Source organism: Hypanus sabinus, chromosome 19 (genome assembly GCF_030144855.1).
Source record: "Hypanus sabinus isolate sHypSab1 chromosome 19, sHypSab1.hap1, whole genome shotgun sequence".
In the NCBI taxonomy this organism is placed as follows: domain Eukaryota; kingdom Metazoa; phylum Chordata; class Chondrichthyes; order Myliobatiformes; family Dasyatidae; genus Hypanus; species Hypanus sabinus.
Genome location: NC_082724.1, coordinates 40125419 through 40143599, shown reverse-complemented (window position 1 = coordinate 40143599; position 18181 = coordinate 40125419). Strand labels below are relative to the sequence as shown.

General features: G+C 40.0%; 1 protein-coding gene across 1 annotated transcript in view; it reads left to right on the top strand.

The window, feature by feature from the left end:
• LOC132377892 (contactin-4-like) overlaps nucleotides 1-18181 on the top strand; it is a 1978611-nt gene that overhangs the window by 1518850 nt on the left and 441580 nt on the right. The window contains exon 15 of the mRNA XM_059944356.1: nucleotides 8193-8320. Within this exon, the coding sequence (XP_059800339.1) occupies nucleotides 8193-8320 (128 nt within the window). The remainder of the gene's footprint in view (nucleotides 1-8192; nucleotides 8321-18181) is intronic.

Here is an 18181-nt window from a genome sequence, read left to right as displayed (position 1 = left end):
TTGAACCCCAAGGTCCCTTTGTTCATCCACACTCTTAAGTAACTGACTATTATTCCTGTACTCAGTCTTCTGGTTTGTCCTTCCAAAATGCATCACTTCACACTTGTCCAGATTGAACTCCATCTGCCATTTTTCTGCCCAACTCTGCAGCCTGTCTATAACCGCTTGTAACCTTCGACAATCTACAGCTCCATCCACAATTCCCCCAATCTTCATGCCATCCGCAAACTTACTCACTCATCCTTCCGCCTCTACATCCAGGTCATTTATAAAATTCACAAAGAGCAGGGGTCCCAGGACAAATCACTACGGCATTCCACTAGTCACCAACCTCCAGGCAGAATACTTTCCTTCCATAACTACCTTCTGCTTTCTTCCTTTAAGCCAATTTTTTATCCTAACAGCCAAGGTTCTACTTATCCCATGCCTCATAACTTTCTGGATGAGTCTCTCATGAGAGACCTTGTCAAATGCTTTGCTAAAGTCCATGTAGACCACATCGACTGCCCTACCCTCATCAATTTCTTTTGTTACCTCTTCAAAAAACTCAATCAGGCTTGTGAGGCATGATCTTCCCTTCACAAAGCCATGTTGACAATCCATGAGGAGACTGTACTTCTCCAAATGCTCATAGATCCTGTACTTAAGAATCCTTTCCAGAAGTTTGCATACCACCAACGTAAGACTCACCAGTCTATAGTTCCCAGGTTTCTCCCTATTACCTTTTTTAAACAGGGGAACTACATTTGCCATTCTCCAGTCCTCAGGCACTTCCCCTGCAGCCAAAGAGGATTCAAAGATCATGGCTAATGCTCCTGTGATCTCTTCTCTCAATTCCCACAACAACCTGGGGTGTATCATATCTGGCCCTGGGGATTTATCAATCTTAATGTTTTTAAGAAGATCCAGCACTTCTTCCTTAATCTCCACATTGTCCAGCACACAGGCCCGCTCTACTTCGACCTCATCCTTCTCATTTGTATTGAGACATGACAACACAATGGGTACAAATCCTCTTTTTACAGACCCTAGAATCAAAGATAGTCATGTGATTTCTGCTACCTACTCAAATTTTCTAGATCAACTACAGAGCCAAAGATCTGTAGATGATGCTGTTAACATGGGTCTGGACTTCATACTACAGCACCTTGACTTCCTGGTACATGTTTCAAGATTCTCTTTGTTGATTTCAATTCAGCCTTCAATACTATCATCCCCGAGCTTCTGCAAGAGAAACTCTCCAAAACAGGTTCTGTCTGCAGGTGGATCACACACTTCCTCTCTGACTGGAGGCAGTATGTGAAGCAGGAAAGGTGGCGATACTAGTCAGGGAAAATGTCACAGCAGTGCTCTGTAAGGACAGACAGACAGCATGAGTGGAACTGAGGAATAAGAAAGGTATGACCATGTTAATGGGATTATATTGTGGACCACCCAACACTCTGTGGGATGTACAGGAACAAATTTATAGAAAAATCACAGACTGTTGCAAGAAACATAAATTTGTGATAGTAGTTGATTTTAACTTTCAACATATTGACTGAGACTCCCATAATATAAGTCTAGATGGGATAGAGTGTGCAAATGTGTTCAGGAATGTTTCCTTTCGTGAACACATCCTGTACATTGAAGTCCCAACAAGAGATTGTGCAATACTTGATCTTCTATAGGGAATGAGACAGGGAAGATGACATGAGTTTGTGTAGAGGAACACTTTGCATGTAGTGATCATTATGCCATTAGTTTCAAGGTAATTATGGAAAAGGATAGGTCTGGTCCTTGGGTTAAGATTCTAAATTGGAGAAAATCAAATTTTGATATATCAGAAAGGATTTGGCAAGTATGGATTGGGACAGGCTATTTTCTGATAATGTTGTGTGAGGCATTCAAAAGAGAAATTCTGAGAGTGCAAAGCTTGTATGTGCATGTCAGAATAAAAGGCAACCTTTTAGGGAACCTTGGTTTTTGAGAGTTTATAGAAGTGAGACAAAGCTGCAGTGAGATCACGGACCCTACACAGATTACAGAGGCAAATCAAGGTGGACAAATCCATTGGGCCTGACAAATTGTTCCCATGGCCCCTGTGGGAGACTAATGCAGAAATTGTGAGGGCCCTAGCAGAGGTAATTAAATCATACTTAGCGACAGGTGAGGTACTGGACGATTAGAGCATAGCCAATGTTGTTCTACTATTTCAGAAAGGCTCTAAGAAGAAGTCAGGAAATTATAGTCAGGTGAGCCTGACATCAGAAGTGGGAAAATTATGAGAAGATATTAAGGGACCAGATGAATGAGTATTTGGATAGACAGGGACTGATTAGGGATAGTCAACATGGCTTTGTGCATGGTAGGTAATGTCTAACCAATCCAATAGAGTCTTTTGAGGATGGTACCAGGAAATTTGATGAAGGCAAGGCAGTTGATGTTGTCAACATGGACCTCAGAATGGCATTTGGGAGATTGGTCAAAAAGGTTCAGTCACTTGTCATTCAAGGTGAGGTAGTGAATTGAATCAGACATTGGTTTTGTAGGAGAAGCCAGAGGGTGGTAGGAGATGGTTGCCCCCCTGACTGAAGGCAGTGTCTAGTGGAGTGCTGCAGAGATCACTGCTGCGTACATTGTTGGTTGTCATCTATATCAATGATACAGATGATAATGTGGCTAACTGGATCAGCAAATTTGCAGATGTCACCAAGGTTGGGGATGTAGTAGATGATGAGGAAGACTATCAAAAGTAGCAACAAAATCTGGACCAGCTAGAAAAATGGACTGAAAAATGGCAGAATGGAGTTTGATGCTGACAAGTGTGAGATTCGCACTATGGATAGACCAACCAGTGTAGGTCTTACACATTGAGCCAGAGTACTCTGAGGAGTGTGGTGTCACACGGTCATAAAGACAGTTTTTTGGCACATTGGCCTTCAAGGATCAAGGTACTGAGTACATGAATTGGGATGTTATCTTGAAGTTGGTCGAGGGGTGATTGATAAGTTCATGGCCTAAGGTAGAAAGAGTCAATTTTAGAAAACCTAGCACATTTATTTTTCAACGTAGTCCCCTCCTCCATGTCCAGCGGTTGTGAAGCATACCGATCCCTTCTTTGTGGAAGTGGTCCATAGCAAGGGTGATTGATAAATTTGTGGCCTAAAGTAGGAGATGAGTTATTAATTTCAAATGTTCTGCATTATCTCTCAGAGTTGAACTCCATGTGCATGTAATGAGAGTGTAGGGGTGACTGATAAGTTTGTGGCCTAAGGTAGAAGAAGATGAGTTATACAGCTCTGTTACATGCACATGTAGTTCAACTCTTTGAGTGAAAATACAGGAAGTTTGAAGTCAATAACTCATATCCTTCCATCTTAGGACACAAACTTATCAATCACCCCTGCTGTGGACCACTTCTGGAAGTGTGGCAACAAGAAGAGTCAGACAGAAGTACAAAGGCTGTATCCTTGGCTAAGCAGGGGCACTAGATGGGGTGGGAAAGCATTAAGAGGAGGAATATTAGCAGGAAGGATATATGGGAGATGGAAGCAAACAGAGTTAGCTTTCTCATCACAACTACATATGATGTGCTTCCCTCACAAAATAAAACTCCATCAGTAGTTTAAAAACGCAAACATCAGTTTTGAGTTTCCATCAGTAGTTTGGTGATGACTCAACTTGTGCCCTGTGCCCAATTCTGGCAACCCTCAATCATATCCTGGCAAGCTGCAAAACCAGCCTCACACAAGGCAGATACATGTGATGTCACAACCAGGTCTGGAAGAGTCTAGCAGTGGCAATGGACACCAAGAAGATAGCAGCAAACCCTTTGCCCCTCAGAACGACTGATGCTCTGACAAAAGGAAAAGACCAACATCTCTCTCTCCTAAGCCAGAAACAGGACAGATGAACAAGGCCCATGACTGGAAAATGTCAGTGGATATCAATATGAAACTCATCTTCCACCAGAAATTGCTACTACCAACCTTAGGCCAGACTTGTTTCTCTAGTCCAATTCATCACAGATTGTACTCGCAGTCCCATGGGAGGATTCAATGGCTGAAGCATATGAGTGCAAGAGGTTACGCTATGCAGATCTAACAGCTGAAGCTCAGCCATGGGGCTGGAAAACTTGTGGAAATGGGTTGTAGGGGATTTATCGCCACATCCACCATCAAATTGCTGAAGGATCTAGGGATTTGTGCTCGGACTCTATGGCAAACCATCGGAGCCATATCAGAGGTGCCAGATAAAAGCAGTCAAGTAAAAAAATTTCTCCTGGGTTCCAAGGTAGAATCAAGAGAGTGATAATACACAATGGTGGGAGGAGGGCTGACTCTAGGATGTCAGAAGTCATCATCAACCCTCCAGAGATGTAATGGTGCTCATCAATGAAACATTGAGGAAGGAGAGTGCCCACTTGAAAACCCTGCATGCCACTCTGAACATGAAGGCAGTCTCAAACAAGTTCTCCCAACATCATATTCGGTGTTCTTTGATTTCTTACAAGTTTCTTCACCCAGACAACTAACCTGATTAGATATTCTTGTCACCCCACCTCCCACCTCTCTATCTATTTACCTTAGTCACTGCACTGCCCTGTGAACATTTTAAACCACTTGTTATAATGCTGTTTTCGTTGTAAATACATGCTGGTATGTATGCATAAATACATAAATTATTTATGCACATTTTTTCCATATCCATACTATAACCTCAAACTTACTTTATAAAATTCTTTATTCTTTGGAATTGTTGAGGCTGCATCAACACCCCACATCAAATTCCTAATACATGTAAATATATATGGTGAATAATGTTGATCCTTGGTGCTATTTGATCATCAAGAGATAAGAATGAACACAAACTTAATGTAACTGCTTCATCATTTTACATTAGAATTCATTACCATGAATGCCAGTGCAGTCTTACTGTATTTGCTGGTCTCCTTATAAGATGAGTCTTGGAATTCCATGGGACTGCTTATCCATGAATATTTTGAACTAGGCTTTACATTATGACACTGTTAAAAATTGTTCTATTAAGCTACAACATTCTGCTTTTGAGTCGTTGTGTACCTTTGACACTGAAGAATGAAAATGCTCCCCTATGCCAAGGTTTGGGCTTCAGTTTTAGATTCACTGTTGAAAGAGTGCCTTGTAATTAAACATAGTGTAGATCAGATTGATAAGAGAGTAATGTGTGCGAGATATTTTGCTCTGCCAACATCTCAACAGAAATAGCTGGATTGCCAGTCCCTGGTCCCCTACTATGAGCAAAACTTTGGAAACTGTTGGAGCAATGAGAAAAGTTGACTTTGATCCACTAATTGTTTGTTAGTTTGCTGCTTGAAAAGGTTAAAACAATTTTCATTGGGTGAATTGGGGATAATATATTGCCTGCAGCTGACCACTAGCTATATTCCACTGGGCTCTGAAGCTATAGGAGGTCAATCAATTGATATTTCCAGTTGTACTGCCAGGGCATCTCAGTAGCATTGTGGTTAGCATAATGCTATTATAGCTCAGGATGTCAGAGTTCAGAGTTCACTTTCGATGTCATCTGTAAGGATTCAGTACATCTTCCCCATGGAATGTGTGGGTTTTCTCTGGGTGCTCAGATTTCCTCCCACAGTCCAAAGTTAGTAGGCTAATTGGTCATTGTAAATTGTCCCATTAATCAGCAGTTGCTAGTGTCGTGGCTTGAAGGGCCTATTCCACACTGTATCTCAATAAATAAATAAATGAAGGAAGGACACCTGATTCATCTCTGATCAGTCTCTAATATTCAAGTTAGATTGCACTATTGGTGCTAAAAGTCAGAGGGCAGAGAGGTCTGTAACATATTATTTTATCCTTTGTTTTTGAAAAGGTCTGCACCTGGGAAGTGCAGTTTATAGTATTAACATTAAATGCAACGTGATTTTGACTTTAAGAAATTTGACTATTGCATCTGGGTGAGATGGGTAAACCTATGCAAACAGTAACTGCAATATATAGGACATAGAAACATAGAAAATCTGCAGCACATTACAGACCTTTCAGCCCACGATGCTGTGCTGATCATATAACCTATTCCAGAAGCTGTCTAGAATTTCCTTCTACATAGCCCTCCATTTTTCTAAGCTTCCATGTACCTTATCTAAAGGGCTCTTTAAAAAAAAAACTATTGTATCCAAATTTTGTTTTCTTTCTTAAGAAAAATAGATTATTTTTAAAGGAACACTATTTAATTCTCCTGGAAAATTAGTAAAGAGGGGTGACATTATTCCAATTAAATTGAAAGTGCAAAGCAAAGTTCAACTAATGAAGTTAATCTTCCATCAAAATTCACATAGGTCAACTGTCAGACAAACCTGTAACTGGGCATATCAGACCAGACTCATGCCGTGCCATACTGTCTCTGACAGCTTTGGCCTCTCAGCAATTCTACTGTCTACTGTGGGACATGGTCAGACTGAAGACCTTTGGTAAAATATCACAGTTACATGATTGATGTAGTCTTCAAATTAGGCTTCAGAGGGGGCATCTGGAATTGCATATAACTGCTCCACATAGACATCATTGATATATTCAACATTAATGAGCGGAAAACTGAAAATATGCTGAACAAATCTGGAGTTAGCCCTTTGCCCTGTTTGTGTGCTGCTTCGAGGCATTTGCTAAATCTACCGGGAAGGAATGGGCCCAAGAAGAGTGACAATACCATATAGCAGAGGTACTCAACTGAAAGTCTCCCTGAAAATGGGCTTCTCGTCATCTTCTGCAGATTGATCAATATTTGTAATCAGTTTCAACTGTTTTTTGGGGCTAGTGTCAACCATAGCTAAAGCAAGGCCACTTTCTTAGGCAGCTCATCTGACCAATCCTTGGTCCTATCTGATTATCTGAAGGTGCTACTCGTGGGGTAGGTGGCAAGAACTGGCTGGAGTGGAAGCCATGGTGAAACAAACTTATGAGAGTCCAACAGCAAAGCCAAAATTTATTGGGATTTCACTTCATTACAATGGCTAGTCATCACACTGATCTTGGTCAGAGTCAAACTCGGCACAGGATCTGAAACTCCATTAATTTCCTTTTGGGATTCTTGGTCTACAGATTTGGAGACAAAGGTATTTTCCAATTGGCTTCTAGCTTTATTCACTTCCAATTTGTTTTTAAGATTTTTTTGTTATTTTCATATTTTCAGTATTTGTACTTCACAAATGCTACTACTTTTGTTAGCAGCTGTAGATTGCCCATCAAAATACTATACAGCAGCTCATATCAGGAAAAAACAAAGCACTTTGCTGAAACTTTTCCAATTTTCAACAGCTTTCTTTAAGATCAGCCATGAACACCGTTGCTTTGCTGCTGTTCGGAAAATCCAGATCACTGTTTCCCTGTAGTTGAATACACTCCTAAAACATAATGGAAAGTAAAGGTGTAGACCACAAGACCATAAAATATAGGAGCAGAATTAGAAAATTTGTGCCATTGAGTCTACTCTGCAGTTTCATCATGGCTAAGAGCGATATGAGCCAAATGTAGGCAGATGTGACCGACTTAGATGGGCATCTTGTTCAGCATCAAAATCTTGTAATATCTGTAATCCACAGAAAATTTGTTAATAGCAGAATTGCAGAGAGGGGAGGAACATAGGTGCTGATATTAATATGGCAGCTACATTTTCCATATATATAATACAAATGTCCTGAGTTGAAAGTTTTTTTTTAGAAGGACTTTAATGTTTGGAGAGGAACTTGATACTGCCTTTTTGAAAACTTATATGTAACCGCTTGCTTTTTCAGAAGAGGCTCTGTAAAAGATTGTAAGGAGTTGATGACTGAGGAGAAATTGGAAGAGCAGACAGAATTCATCCTTCTTATTTCTCATTTGTACAGTGCTCAGTATACTCATTTACCCTGAAAATCCAGCTTCTTACCATGTGCACACCAATAGGATGAATTCTAATTCCAGCCTCTTTGGACCTCCTTGAACACCAAGCATGCACCAATGTTCTAGTGTTAAACTAAGAGAAACTATGGCAATAATGAGCTCATGCAAATAGAAGTGGGTAAACTGCCTTGAATTTGGGTAATTACAGTATTTAAAATATGGGCCAGTAATACTAATATTGAGTTCTGGGTACAGTCTAAATACATTGATTATGTAATCATTAATTTTGTGTGATTAGAAAGTAATTGATGAAGTTTTATTCTTTTTTAGAAGAATTATTCTGGAGGATGGTAGTCTCAGAATAGCTAACGTGACAAAGAACGATGGTGGACGCTACACCTGCATTGCTCAGAATTATTTTGGGTCAGCCAACAGCACAGGAACATTGATGGTGAAAGGTACTGATTAAATGAAATTATCTCTAAGTTTGTATATTGCTCTGAAGTTTTATAGAGCTTGTAGATATAATGATTAAAATAAGCCATAAAAAAGATCATGACCAGTATTGCATATTTGGCTGTGTTCACCTGTGGCATTTTTTTCTTCATTCTTGGAAGCATATTGATAAGTGATGTCAAGTGTTGATAAATGTAAGTAGTGTTTTAATGACGGAAGTGACTGCATGGGTAGCCTCGTCACTTTTAATGAAAATGTCATTCTTCTTATTTAGACTACTTCCCTTTCTGAAAGAGGTTGCTTTTAATAATTTGGAGCACTTGACAGATCATTAATTTTATCAAGAGCAGGTTGTTATGTAATAGATGGTGAAATTAAATCCATCTATTGATTTGTTCTTTTAATCATAGGAGATAACAAGTTCTAAATTTTTTACAATATGCAGCACTTCAGTCAGCATGTTAGCACTAAATTGGGCAGTATAAGGTGTTCTAATTGCTGGCTCTGTACAATGGAATAACACTGTCCACTTATTTGGAAGTCTGCCTGCTGTAATTTGTTCTTCTGTGAGGTAGATGATCACATTTAAAATGTTGCAGGGCCTTGATATTCCCAATCCACCTGGGTAAATAGGGAAATGAAATCCAATCTTAACTTAAAACACAGTCTTCTGAAAATGAATAATGTCGACAAGCAAGATAAACTGAACAGGTCAGCAGTACACTGTCTAGACAAAGAAGAGAAGCTACAGGGAATTATGATTTGATTTCCCTGTGCCATGAAATAATATAGAAGGAAATATATCAGCACAGATAGAAGGTTGGTTGACATTACAAAAACAAAGGGTTAGGTTTAATGGAAATTGGTTCAATTGAGCAAAGGTTAGAAGAATCGGCTTTGGGTTGAGAGCTTGTTTTACTTTTGTTTTCTATTATGTGCGACTAAATTGTATTTAGACAAGTGGATTTCAGAATGCGCTAATGTCATAAAATCATGCTCAAGAGGACATAAACAAGTTAATGGAAACTGGAAGCTGCAATAATGAACAGTAAGTTAATTTTAAGATGAATAAAAAGGGAAAATCTGGAACGGTGTCAGTGAGCAGAAATGAACAGTGAAAGCTAGATGTTAAATAGATACTTTCTTGAAATTGTATGTGCTGATAGATAAAACCAAAACATAGGAAAATAGTCAAACATGAGGAAATCTGCAGATGTTGGAAATTCAAGCAACACGCACAAAATGGTGGTGGAATGCAGCAGGCCAGGCAGCATCTATCGGAAGAAGTACAGTCAACATTTCGGGTCGAGACCCTTCGTCAGGACTAATGGTAAAAAGAGACAGTAAGAGATTTGAAAGTGGAAGGGGACGAGGGAGACCCAAAATGATAGGAGAAGACAACAAGGGGAGGGATGAAGCTAAGAGCTGGGAAATTGATTGGCAAAAGTAATACAAGGCTAGAGAAGGGGGAGTATCATAGGACAGAAGGCCTTGGAAGAAAGAAAGGGGGAGGGGAGCACTAGAGGAAGATGAAGAACAGACAAGGAGTTATTGTGAGAGGGAAAGAGAGAGAAATATAAAATAAATAAATAAATGGGGGTGAGGTAAGAAGGGGAGGAGGGGCATTAACGGAAGTTAGGAAAATAGGAACTGGTCATTTTGCCTACTCTATCATACCATATAAGATAATCATGGTTGATCTACATCAAGTCTCACCTCTTCAATGCCAGTTCCTCATAACCTTCAATTCTCTGATCATTCAAAATTTTCTCTTCTTCTTAATATGCAATGCCTCCCAAAAAAAAACAAAATATACAATAGGTATATTTCAGATAGGTAAAAATAGGAATACATTTATCTTCAGTCACTGATTAGAGGGCAGTCAGATGAATAATTCTGTTGTCACATTCTAGGGTGCAAACAATGGAAATCTGAAATAAAAACAAAAAATGCTATAAAAAAATAATAGCAGGTCAGTCATTGTCCATGGAGAGAGAATTATAAAAAGTTTCAGATCTGAGACCGTTTATCAGAACTGACAAGAACAGAAACAAGTTGGTCTAGGAAGTACACAAGATGCGAGTGGAAAATTGGTGGAGCAGTATTAATTTCTCTGTCAGGGTTGTTACAAGAATCACCCCTTTTAATAATGATCAGTAAGGTACAAAGAATCTGTATTTACCGACAAGTAACTTCTGTTGTTTCAACTAAAAAGCCCATGGGTTCACACACTATCTACCTGTGTGCACTCTACTAGAATCCCTGACCTTCCATGAGCAGTTAATGAAAAGTAAAGGTATTACCTAGGAAAGGAGTCTACACTGGCCAAGTGTTCTTCGTGGTCCAGATCTCCATGTGTCCATTAGGTCCTTCTTATCTGTGACTATTGGTCTCTGGCTGCTGGATGATTATCGCCCCCATGTAATTGGAGTTCTTGAATCTTGTACTGTTCCTCGTCAATTGAACTGTTGGATGTCCATCCCATTGGCTCAAGGTCACCTGGCCTCTCTGGGTCATTTTTTTACTAGTCATTGTTCAGGCTACAACCAACGTTATTTCATGGTTCTGCCCACCCCAGCCTTGTGTATTTGTGTCTCTCAACTCTGACTGGTCCAAACCAGTTAAATGAGGCAAGACAGACAGAGTCTAACAAGATTACAGATTGCTACTTCGGTAGGCCTGGCATTTTCCATAATAAGTAGCTACTTGTTTGAGAATGGTCTCTGGTTTAGCAGATTATTACCTGAAGCGTGCTGTGTCCACATTCAGTTGCTCTGATTAGATTATCCAAGAACAAGAATCAGTTCAGAGTCCACAAAATGGGGGAAAACAAAGAGAACTGGTCTGTCTGCTTCCCCTCTTCTTTATTAGACTGAGTCTCTTCTGGCCAACAGGGTAAAATAACGTGTGTAATGTATTGCTAATGTTTTAAAGTATGTACTATGTGGTATCATCATCCTACTGGGATATGGTCAGATATGAAGATTATTCAAATGAAAGGAAAAGGAAAAACAGTGATGTTAGGCAAAAATGACCAATCTTGATGCAAGCAGTAAGAATTATCTAAAACTGACAAATTTGGTACTGTTTCCTGAATGTGGCAATGTACCCAGATAAAAGGTGAGGTGATATTTCTCAAGCTTGTGTTGGTCCATGTTGCAGCATTGTGTTGCGAGACACAAAGGGTCCATTGGAGCAGGAGTGGTGTGGGAAACATGAAGTGGGAGGAAAACTGAAGGCAAGGAGATGCTCTTTAAGACAATCCCTCAATTTGCATTTGATTTCTTAAAAGCAGAGGGAGCCAAATTGTAAAGGGCATATGAAGTGCTGCTCTGTCTGGAAGGCAGTCTGGGTCCCTGAATTGCAGAGGGGATGCAGAGGCACAGGTTCTGTCGCTTATTGATCAAGCCTATGGTGTATGTATTGTCCAGGCGATCTAAGGCCATGTGAAGAGCCATTAAGTTTACGTCTGCCATAGACCTATTGTGATGATAGGAAAATTGCAGTGGATTCAGGTCTTTGCTGAAGCAGGAGTTCATTCTAGTCATGACCAACCTCTCAAACCATTTCATCACTGTAGATATGAGTGCTACTGGCTGATAATCATTAAGGCAGCCCACCACTCTTCTTAGGCACTGGTATAATTGTTGACTCTTTGAAGCAGGTGGAAGCTTCCAACCATAGTTGAAAATATCCTTAAACACTCCCACCAGTTGGTTGGCACAAGTTTTCAGAGCCTTACCAGATACTCCATTGGGGCCTGTCACCTTGTGAGGGTTCACCCTCCTGAAAGACAGCCTGACATTGGCCTCCAAGACGGATGTCACAGGGACACCAGGTGCAACTGGGATCATCACAGCTGTAGCTATATTTCAAAGTGAGTACAGAAGGCGTTGAGCTCATCTGGTAGTGAAGCTTTTCTGCCATTCCTACCAGCGCTTTGTAGAAAGTAAATTCCTGCAGACCCTGCCAGAGTTGATGTGCATCCAATGTCGTCTCCAACCTCACTTGGAATTGTTTCTTCACTCTTGAAATAGCTCTCTGCAAGTGCCCTGGATGGCCAATGTGCTAACAGAATAGTGTTTTAATAGAACATGACCAAACAGCAATAACAATCCCATTCACAGTACAGCACAGTAAGCCCCTCTGGTCCACAACGTTGTGCTAACCTTATATCCTACTCTAAGATCAATCTAACCTTTCCCTACATAGCCCTCCATTTCCTATCATCCATGTTCCTATCTAAGAGCTTCATGAATGTCCCTCATGTATCTGTCTCTACCACCACCCCTGGCAGGGTGTTCCACTCACCCAACATACTTGTGTAAGAAAATTTAACCTCTGACATACCCTCCCTCATGTTTTCCTCCAATCACTTTAAAATGATTTATTGTGACACAGTGCAGAATAGATTGTTCCTGCCCTTCATGTCACATTGCCTAGCAAATTCTGATTAACCGTTGTCTAATCACAGGACAATTTACAATGATCTATTAACCTACTGACTGGTACATCTTTGGACTGTGGGAGGAAACTAGTAACTGAAGGACCCAGAGGAAACCTGCACATTCCACAGGAAAGATGTTCAGACTCCTTACAGATGACTTTGGATTTGAACTCAACTCTGCGCTTTAATATCATCATACTAATCGTTTTGCTACCATGGCAACCTGATCAGCTTCTGATTAATGGTGACAGACTTTATAAAACGTGATTTCATGATTCTGATGATAGTTAACCTCAAGTGGAGATATCAGGTTTTCAACAATAATGACATACAACTTATTTAGTATAGAAATTGTTTCACAGCGATCTGAATGCTGAAATTATCTTATCAATAAGTACATTTAATGTCAGAGAAATGAATACAATATATATCCTGAAACACTTTTTCTTTGCAAACATCCATGAAAATGGAAGAGTGCCCCAAAGAATGAATGACAGTTAAATGTTAGAACCCCAAAGCTCCCCTCCCATGCATAAGCAGCAACAAAGCAACAACCCCCCAACAACAAAGTGCATCAGCGCCCCTCACCAGGCACTCAAGCATGTAGTAAAGCATCAGTAAAGACACAGTCTTGCAGTATCCCGAAGACTACTCGTTCACCCAGTTATTCGACATACCACAGGCTCTCTCTCTCACTAGTAAGGGAAAAAGAGGTGACCCAATTTCACAGCGAGAGGGGAGACATGACAAAACAACTTGCTGATTTATAGTGTTAAAAGTCTGTTGCATCGCTTTTTGCGAGCTCTGTGCCCAAAGAACTCAGGTCCCTAGGCACGTCACCAGCAGCACAACTGCTGCTGCTGATCTTCCGTGTACTCCCATGACACATCAGTCAGCAGCACCAGCCTTGGATCAGCCCATCTCCAGAGCCACGAAAATCTGGCACCCTGAAGGTGTGCCAGTCTTCCAGGCCAAGTCCTTGGCATTTCGAAAGTGGCCGGTCGTGAGTCCCGGAGGGCGGGTCTCATTTCTGCAAAGAGCTGAAGTTAGCATGTAACTCCAGGTCAAGGTCTTCAAAAGAATATTGAAAGAGAAAAAATGAGATATCAAAGTTAGCAATAGATCTGTTTCTGAAGATGCAAGCAAAGGAGTCACTGTAGGGCACCATCATCTTAAACTCCACCCCTTCATCCGAATGAAAGGAAAGCAATGCTAACAAAGAAAGCCATCTGCAGATAATTGCACAACTGAAGTTAAGCTGCTTAACAAGATAATTTGAGTTCTTCTTTTAGCTCTCTTTGAAAGATGTAAAACAAGTCCACAGTACTATATCTAAAACTGGCAGTCTTGCTCTTCCTAGTGCCCTAGACAATATTTATCTATTAATTACTATCACTTGCTTTTTGTGGAATGTTTTAGAACTTACATTAATTGTCACATTTCCTTGATGTCCTGAAGTCATTAAAATCACAGTGTTATTTTTTGTTTTTGTTGACTGATCTCCACTTCCAGTTTACATGGTACAGCACAATGCAGGAACAGACCCTTTGGTCTGCCATGTCTGTGTTGTTTATAATATCAAATTAAACTTTATCTCTTCTGGTCCTACAGTATTTTGTGTGTGCTGCGGTGGATTTCCAGCATCTGCAGAATTTCTTGTGCTTAATCTCTTCTGTCTGCATGTGATCCCTATCCCTTCATTCCCTGCATATTCAAGTGTCTTAAAAGCCTCTTAAATAACACTATACTGTTTGTTTCTACCACTGCCCCTGACAGCCTACCACTCCAAATTAAAAGAAAAGCAACCCTGCAGGTTTCTTTAAACTTTCTCCACAGTAAATGCATGCTCTTTATTATTTACCAATTCTACCCTGGGAAGAAAATCATGATTGTTTACCCTATCAATGCCTTGAAGATTCCTTCATGTCAGATACAACTTCAGCTGTTTGGATGGTTTCATTTTTAATACCGTTCTCTGTAAATAGTCAAAATTAACCCCTAGTCACAAAAATTTCATAGAGACCTTGTTTTAGCTAGTACCAAATTGAGTAAGGAACACCCTAGGTTGAGTGTGGTGGAGTGTAACACCGAGATATTTGGAGCTGGAGAACTAATACTAAGCTTGTAACTGAGGACAGGAACATATAAAACAATATGATTCTAATAGTTGAAGTAGCACTGAAGGTAATATTAGATGTTAGTTTAGCATCTCCAGATGAAATATTTTTCTTAACTTTCTAAATGATATTGTCAACTCTGTCTACACAGATTTACCAGTTAGCTGAGATCCAGAAGGCAATTAGCCATATTTAAGCCATATTCCCAATTTATTGTTATGGAAAGAGCAGAACAAGCATGAAAAGAAATATTACACAAAAATATCCATCAACCTCAGCTTAACTTACAAACAGTTTTGTATGATCACCAAAGATTCCATTTTGATATCGAATAAGCAGTTAGTGGGGAACAAATGCCTCAGCATGATGGAAGTTCACTACATCCCTGTGGAAGTAGGAGAAAAAGATGAAAGATATATTTGTGTTTATGTACTTAAAATGGAAAATATGAAACTTCAGTTGTTAGTCATTAAAATATTTTCTTTCAATATTTTTATTAACATTATATAAATTGCATGAATACAAATACAAAATTCATAGTAATACAAGTAATACAAATTACATTACATTTAAATCACAGTAAAGTGATCACAGTATCCCATATTCCAAATCAATCATGTAGAAAAAAAAATTGAATTAGGGCTTCAATGATAATTGTCTTAAATTATCTGTCTTTTACATCTAGCTGAAGGATGCTACAGCCAAGATAGAAAAATAGTAGGGAAGTTTAATTTTAGTGAACCATGTAAATGCCAGATTTCAGTCACAAAGAATATTTATGGCTATAGTAACCTTTGGAGTTATCCAAGGGTCATGTCTTGTGTTTTATGATGGGCAGCCGATCTTAATGCTGACAACTATTGGTGTCAATATAACATGTCTGCAAAACCTTTCTTGAAATGGAATTGAGATTTTAAACAGAATGAGCAGAATGGGCACATTTTGCTTTGGTTTTAAAAGCACAAGAATAGTCAAAATTAACATTCCTTTCAAAAAGAAAGGAATAATTGGTAAAGATAATTTCTTAATTGGTATATTGTCTGTACTGCAGTTGTCATATTCTGAATTCTGACATTTACACATGTGAGGACACTACACAATTAGCACACTTTTCCTTTCAGTACGGACCTTCAGGAGATATTCAGTGTATCATTCAGGAGTAAAGATAATCCTTGATTTACTTCTGATACTCTATAAACTTCAGCAATTCATCCACAAAGTTGTAAATTGCAAACTTTGACTTCAACTTGCTTCAATATTCTCAGAACTACGTTTGTGAAGTTGGCTTCTGGTCCATTTGAAATAAGTTGCCTAAGTTCCCAGATGTTCCTCAAATTATAATTTAGTTTGCTCTTTATTGGTGATTGCATGTAAATGAGGACCACAGAAGGAGATGTAGAATCTGGAGAATAAATACAGTCATGTATTGGGCGATGATTCAGGGGTATTCTGTTCATTGTGTGGAGGTTTTCATGTGGATAAAGGGAAAAAATTATCAAATGTACTAGATTCCTTGCTATTTGTTCTCTGATCTTCAAAGCTGTTATTAAGCCCTGACTTCCAACTATTTTACTCAATGTAGTACTAAGTCTTCCACATACATCAGTACCATTTATTTGTTCATAAATCCATTCATATATTAAATATGGATTTCCACACTTGTGTAGAGTTGATACCAAGGCTGTGGAAAAACACATGAATAAGAATTGCTGAATTTGTTGGGGAGTGTGACTGGCCCAGAAGGCCTGTAACCTCCACCATTCTGAAGTAGTATTCCAGCTGGAGGTATGGAATATTTCCTGCAAGCTCCGAATTGTCAAAAGGTCCTAAAACGTGATGGGAAGTTGGTACTGGGGAAGCTGCAGTAGCTCTCTGTACATGAACTGGTCTCTGTATTCTTGTTCGACTGGCTATCAAGAATCACTTTAATAATTCTAGTGCATATACCCAAGCATCTATTTTCCAGACTTCATTAGTACCTCTAGGGTTGGCTATAGTGACTGCTACTTTGTGTGTCATTAATATCCTCAGACTTTGGGATTAAAATATGGGTCACCAGGTTCTATCATAAAAGTGTGTGATCTTTGCCCGGGGGCTTATGTTATATCTGAAAAGAAGTCAGTTTGTTGTATACAGGCATGAATTACTGCCACATTGTTTTGGATCCGGTATTACTTGTCATGGTATGAGTCCAGCAGATTGTACAGCAAGGTTTGGTTTGTCGAATCTGCGTCCTACTCAATGGTCTATTCCTCATTATTCCAGTCTCTGACTTAAGCAATTAAATATTCATCATGTCGTGGCAAGCAGTTGGTCCATGGTGAGAGACGAGAAAGGCTTATTTAACTCAGCTATGTTAATTGCGACAAGCACAGAAACAGACCGGATGCTTTGACTCAGTGTGTGAACCCACTCAGTCACATACAGACTGGAAGGTGATTATTACACACCTTGGTGACAGTTAGGGTGACCCACAAACACACATGAGAATAACAGTATAACCCAAGCTAAAACAATTAAATGAACTTGATCATCCCACCATAATCTCACAAGAGCATTTTAAATCAAGAACAATAAATAGCGCTGTCCACTGGGAATGCTGGGGCAGACCCCAGAACACCAAACTGCCCCTGCTTGAGGGGTCAGCCATCCCCAGCAGCCCCAAAGTCCACAACAAAGTCTGGTGATGGTCAACGTTGCCTGCTGGAGTGCTGTGGGGTGTCTATAACACCCCCATGGGAGGCCCTGTTTGATGATGCAAGAGGCAGGGCACCCAGAATGTGACTTACTTCCTTCAGCCTCACTGGGCCAGTGGTGGCCAAGGGCTGATATGGTGCCAGTCAGTCCTGGTGCAGCATGACTGCCTTCCACCTTTCAGTCAACCGCACTCAACATATCACATCAGAGATGTAGTTGACTTCTGATGGCTTCCAAGCTTGGGGCATAGTCCCTTCTTCAGGTTCTGGCAGTAGGCCAATACTGAGGAACCCACCAGTTACTGCTGTATTGGCACCCTAAACGGGTGACCCAGCCCCTTCCGGGACATGCAAGCACTGCCGCAAAGCACAAACAGCTCCACATCCTGCCTGCTCATGCTGACCATGACATTATAAATGCAAGCGAAGACTTTAAGTTCTATCTGATATAAATAGCCACAAGTACTCTCACTAAAGGAAGATTATACAGTAACTACCCAATCTTAAAACTTAGTTTACTTCCAGGACAGGTTTAGCTGCCATTACCCACTACTCGAGCAGTGTGCTACCTCTGCATATCAAGGATAAGATACTTCCAGCTAA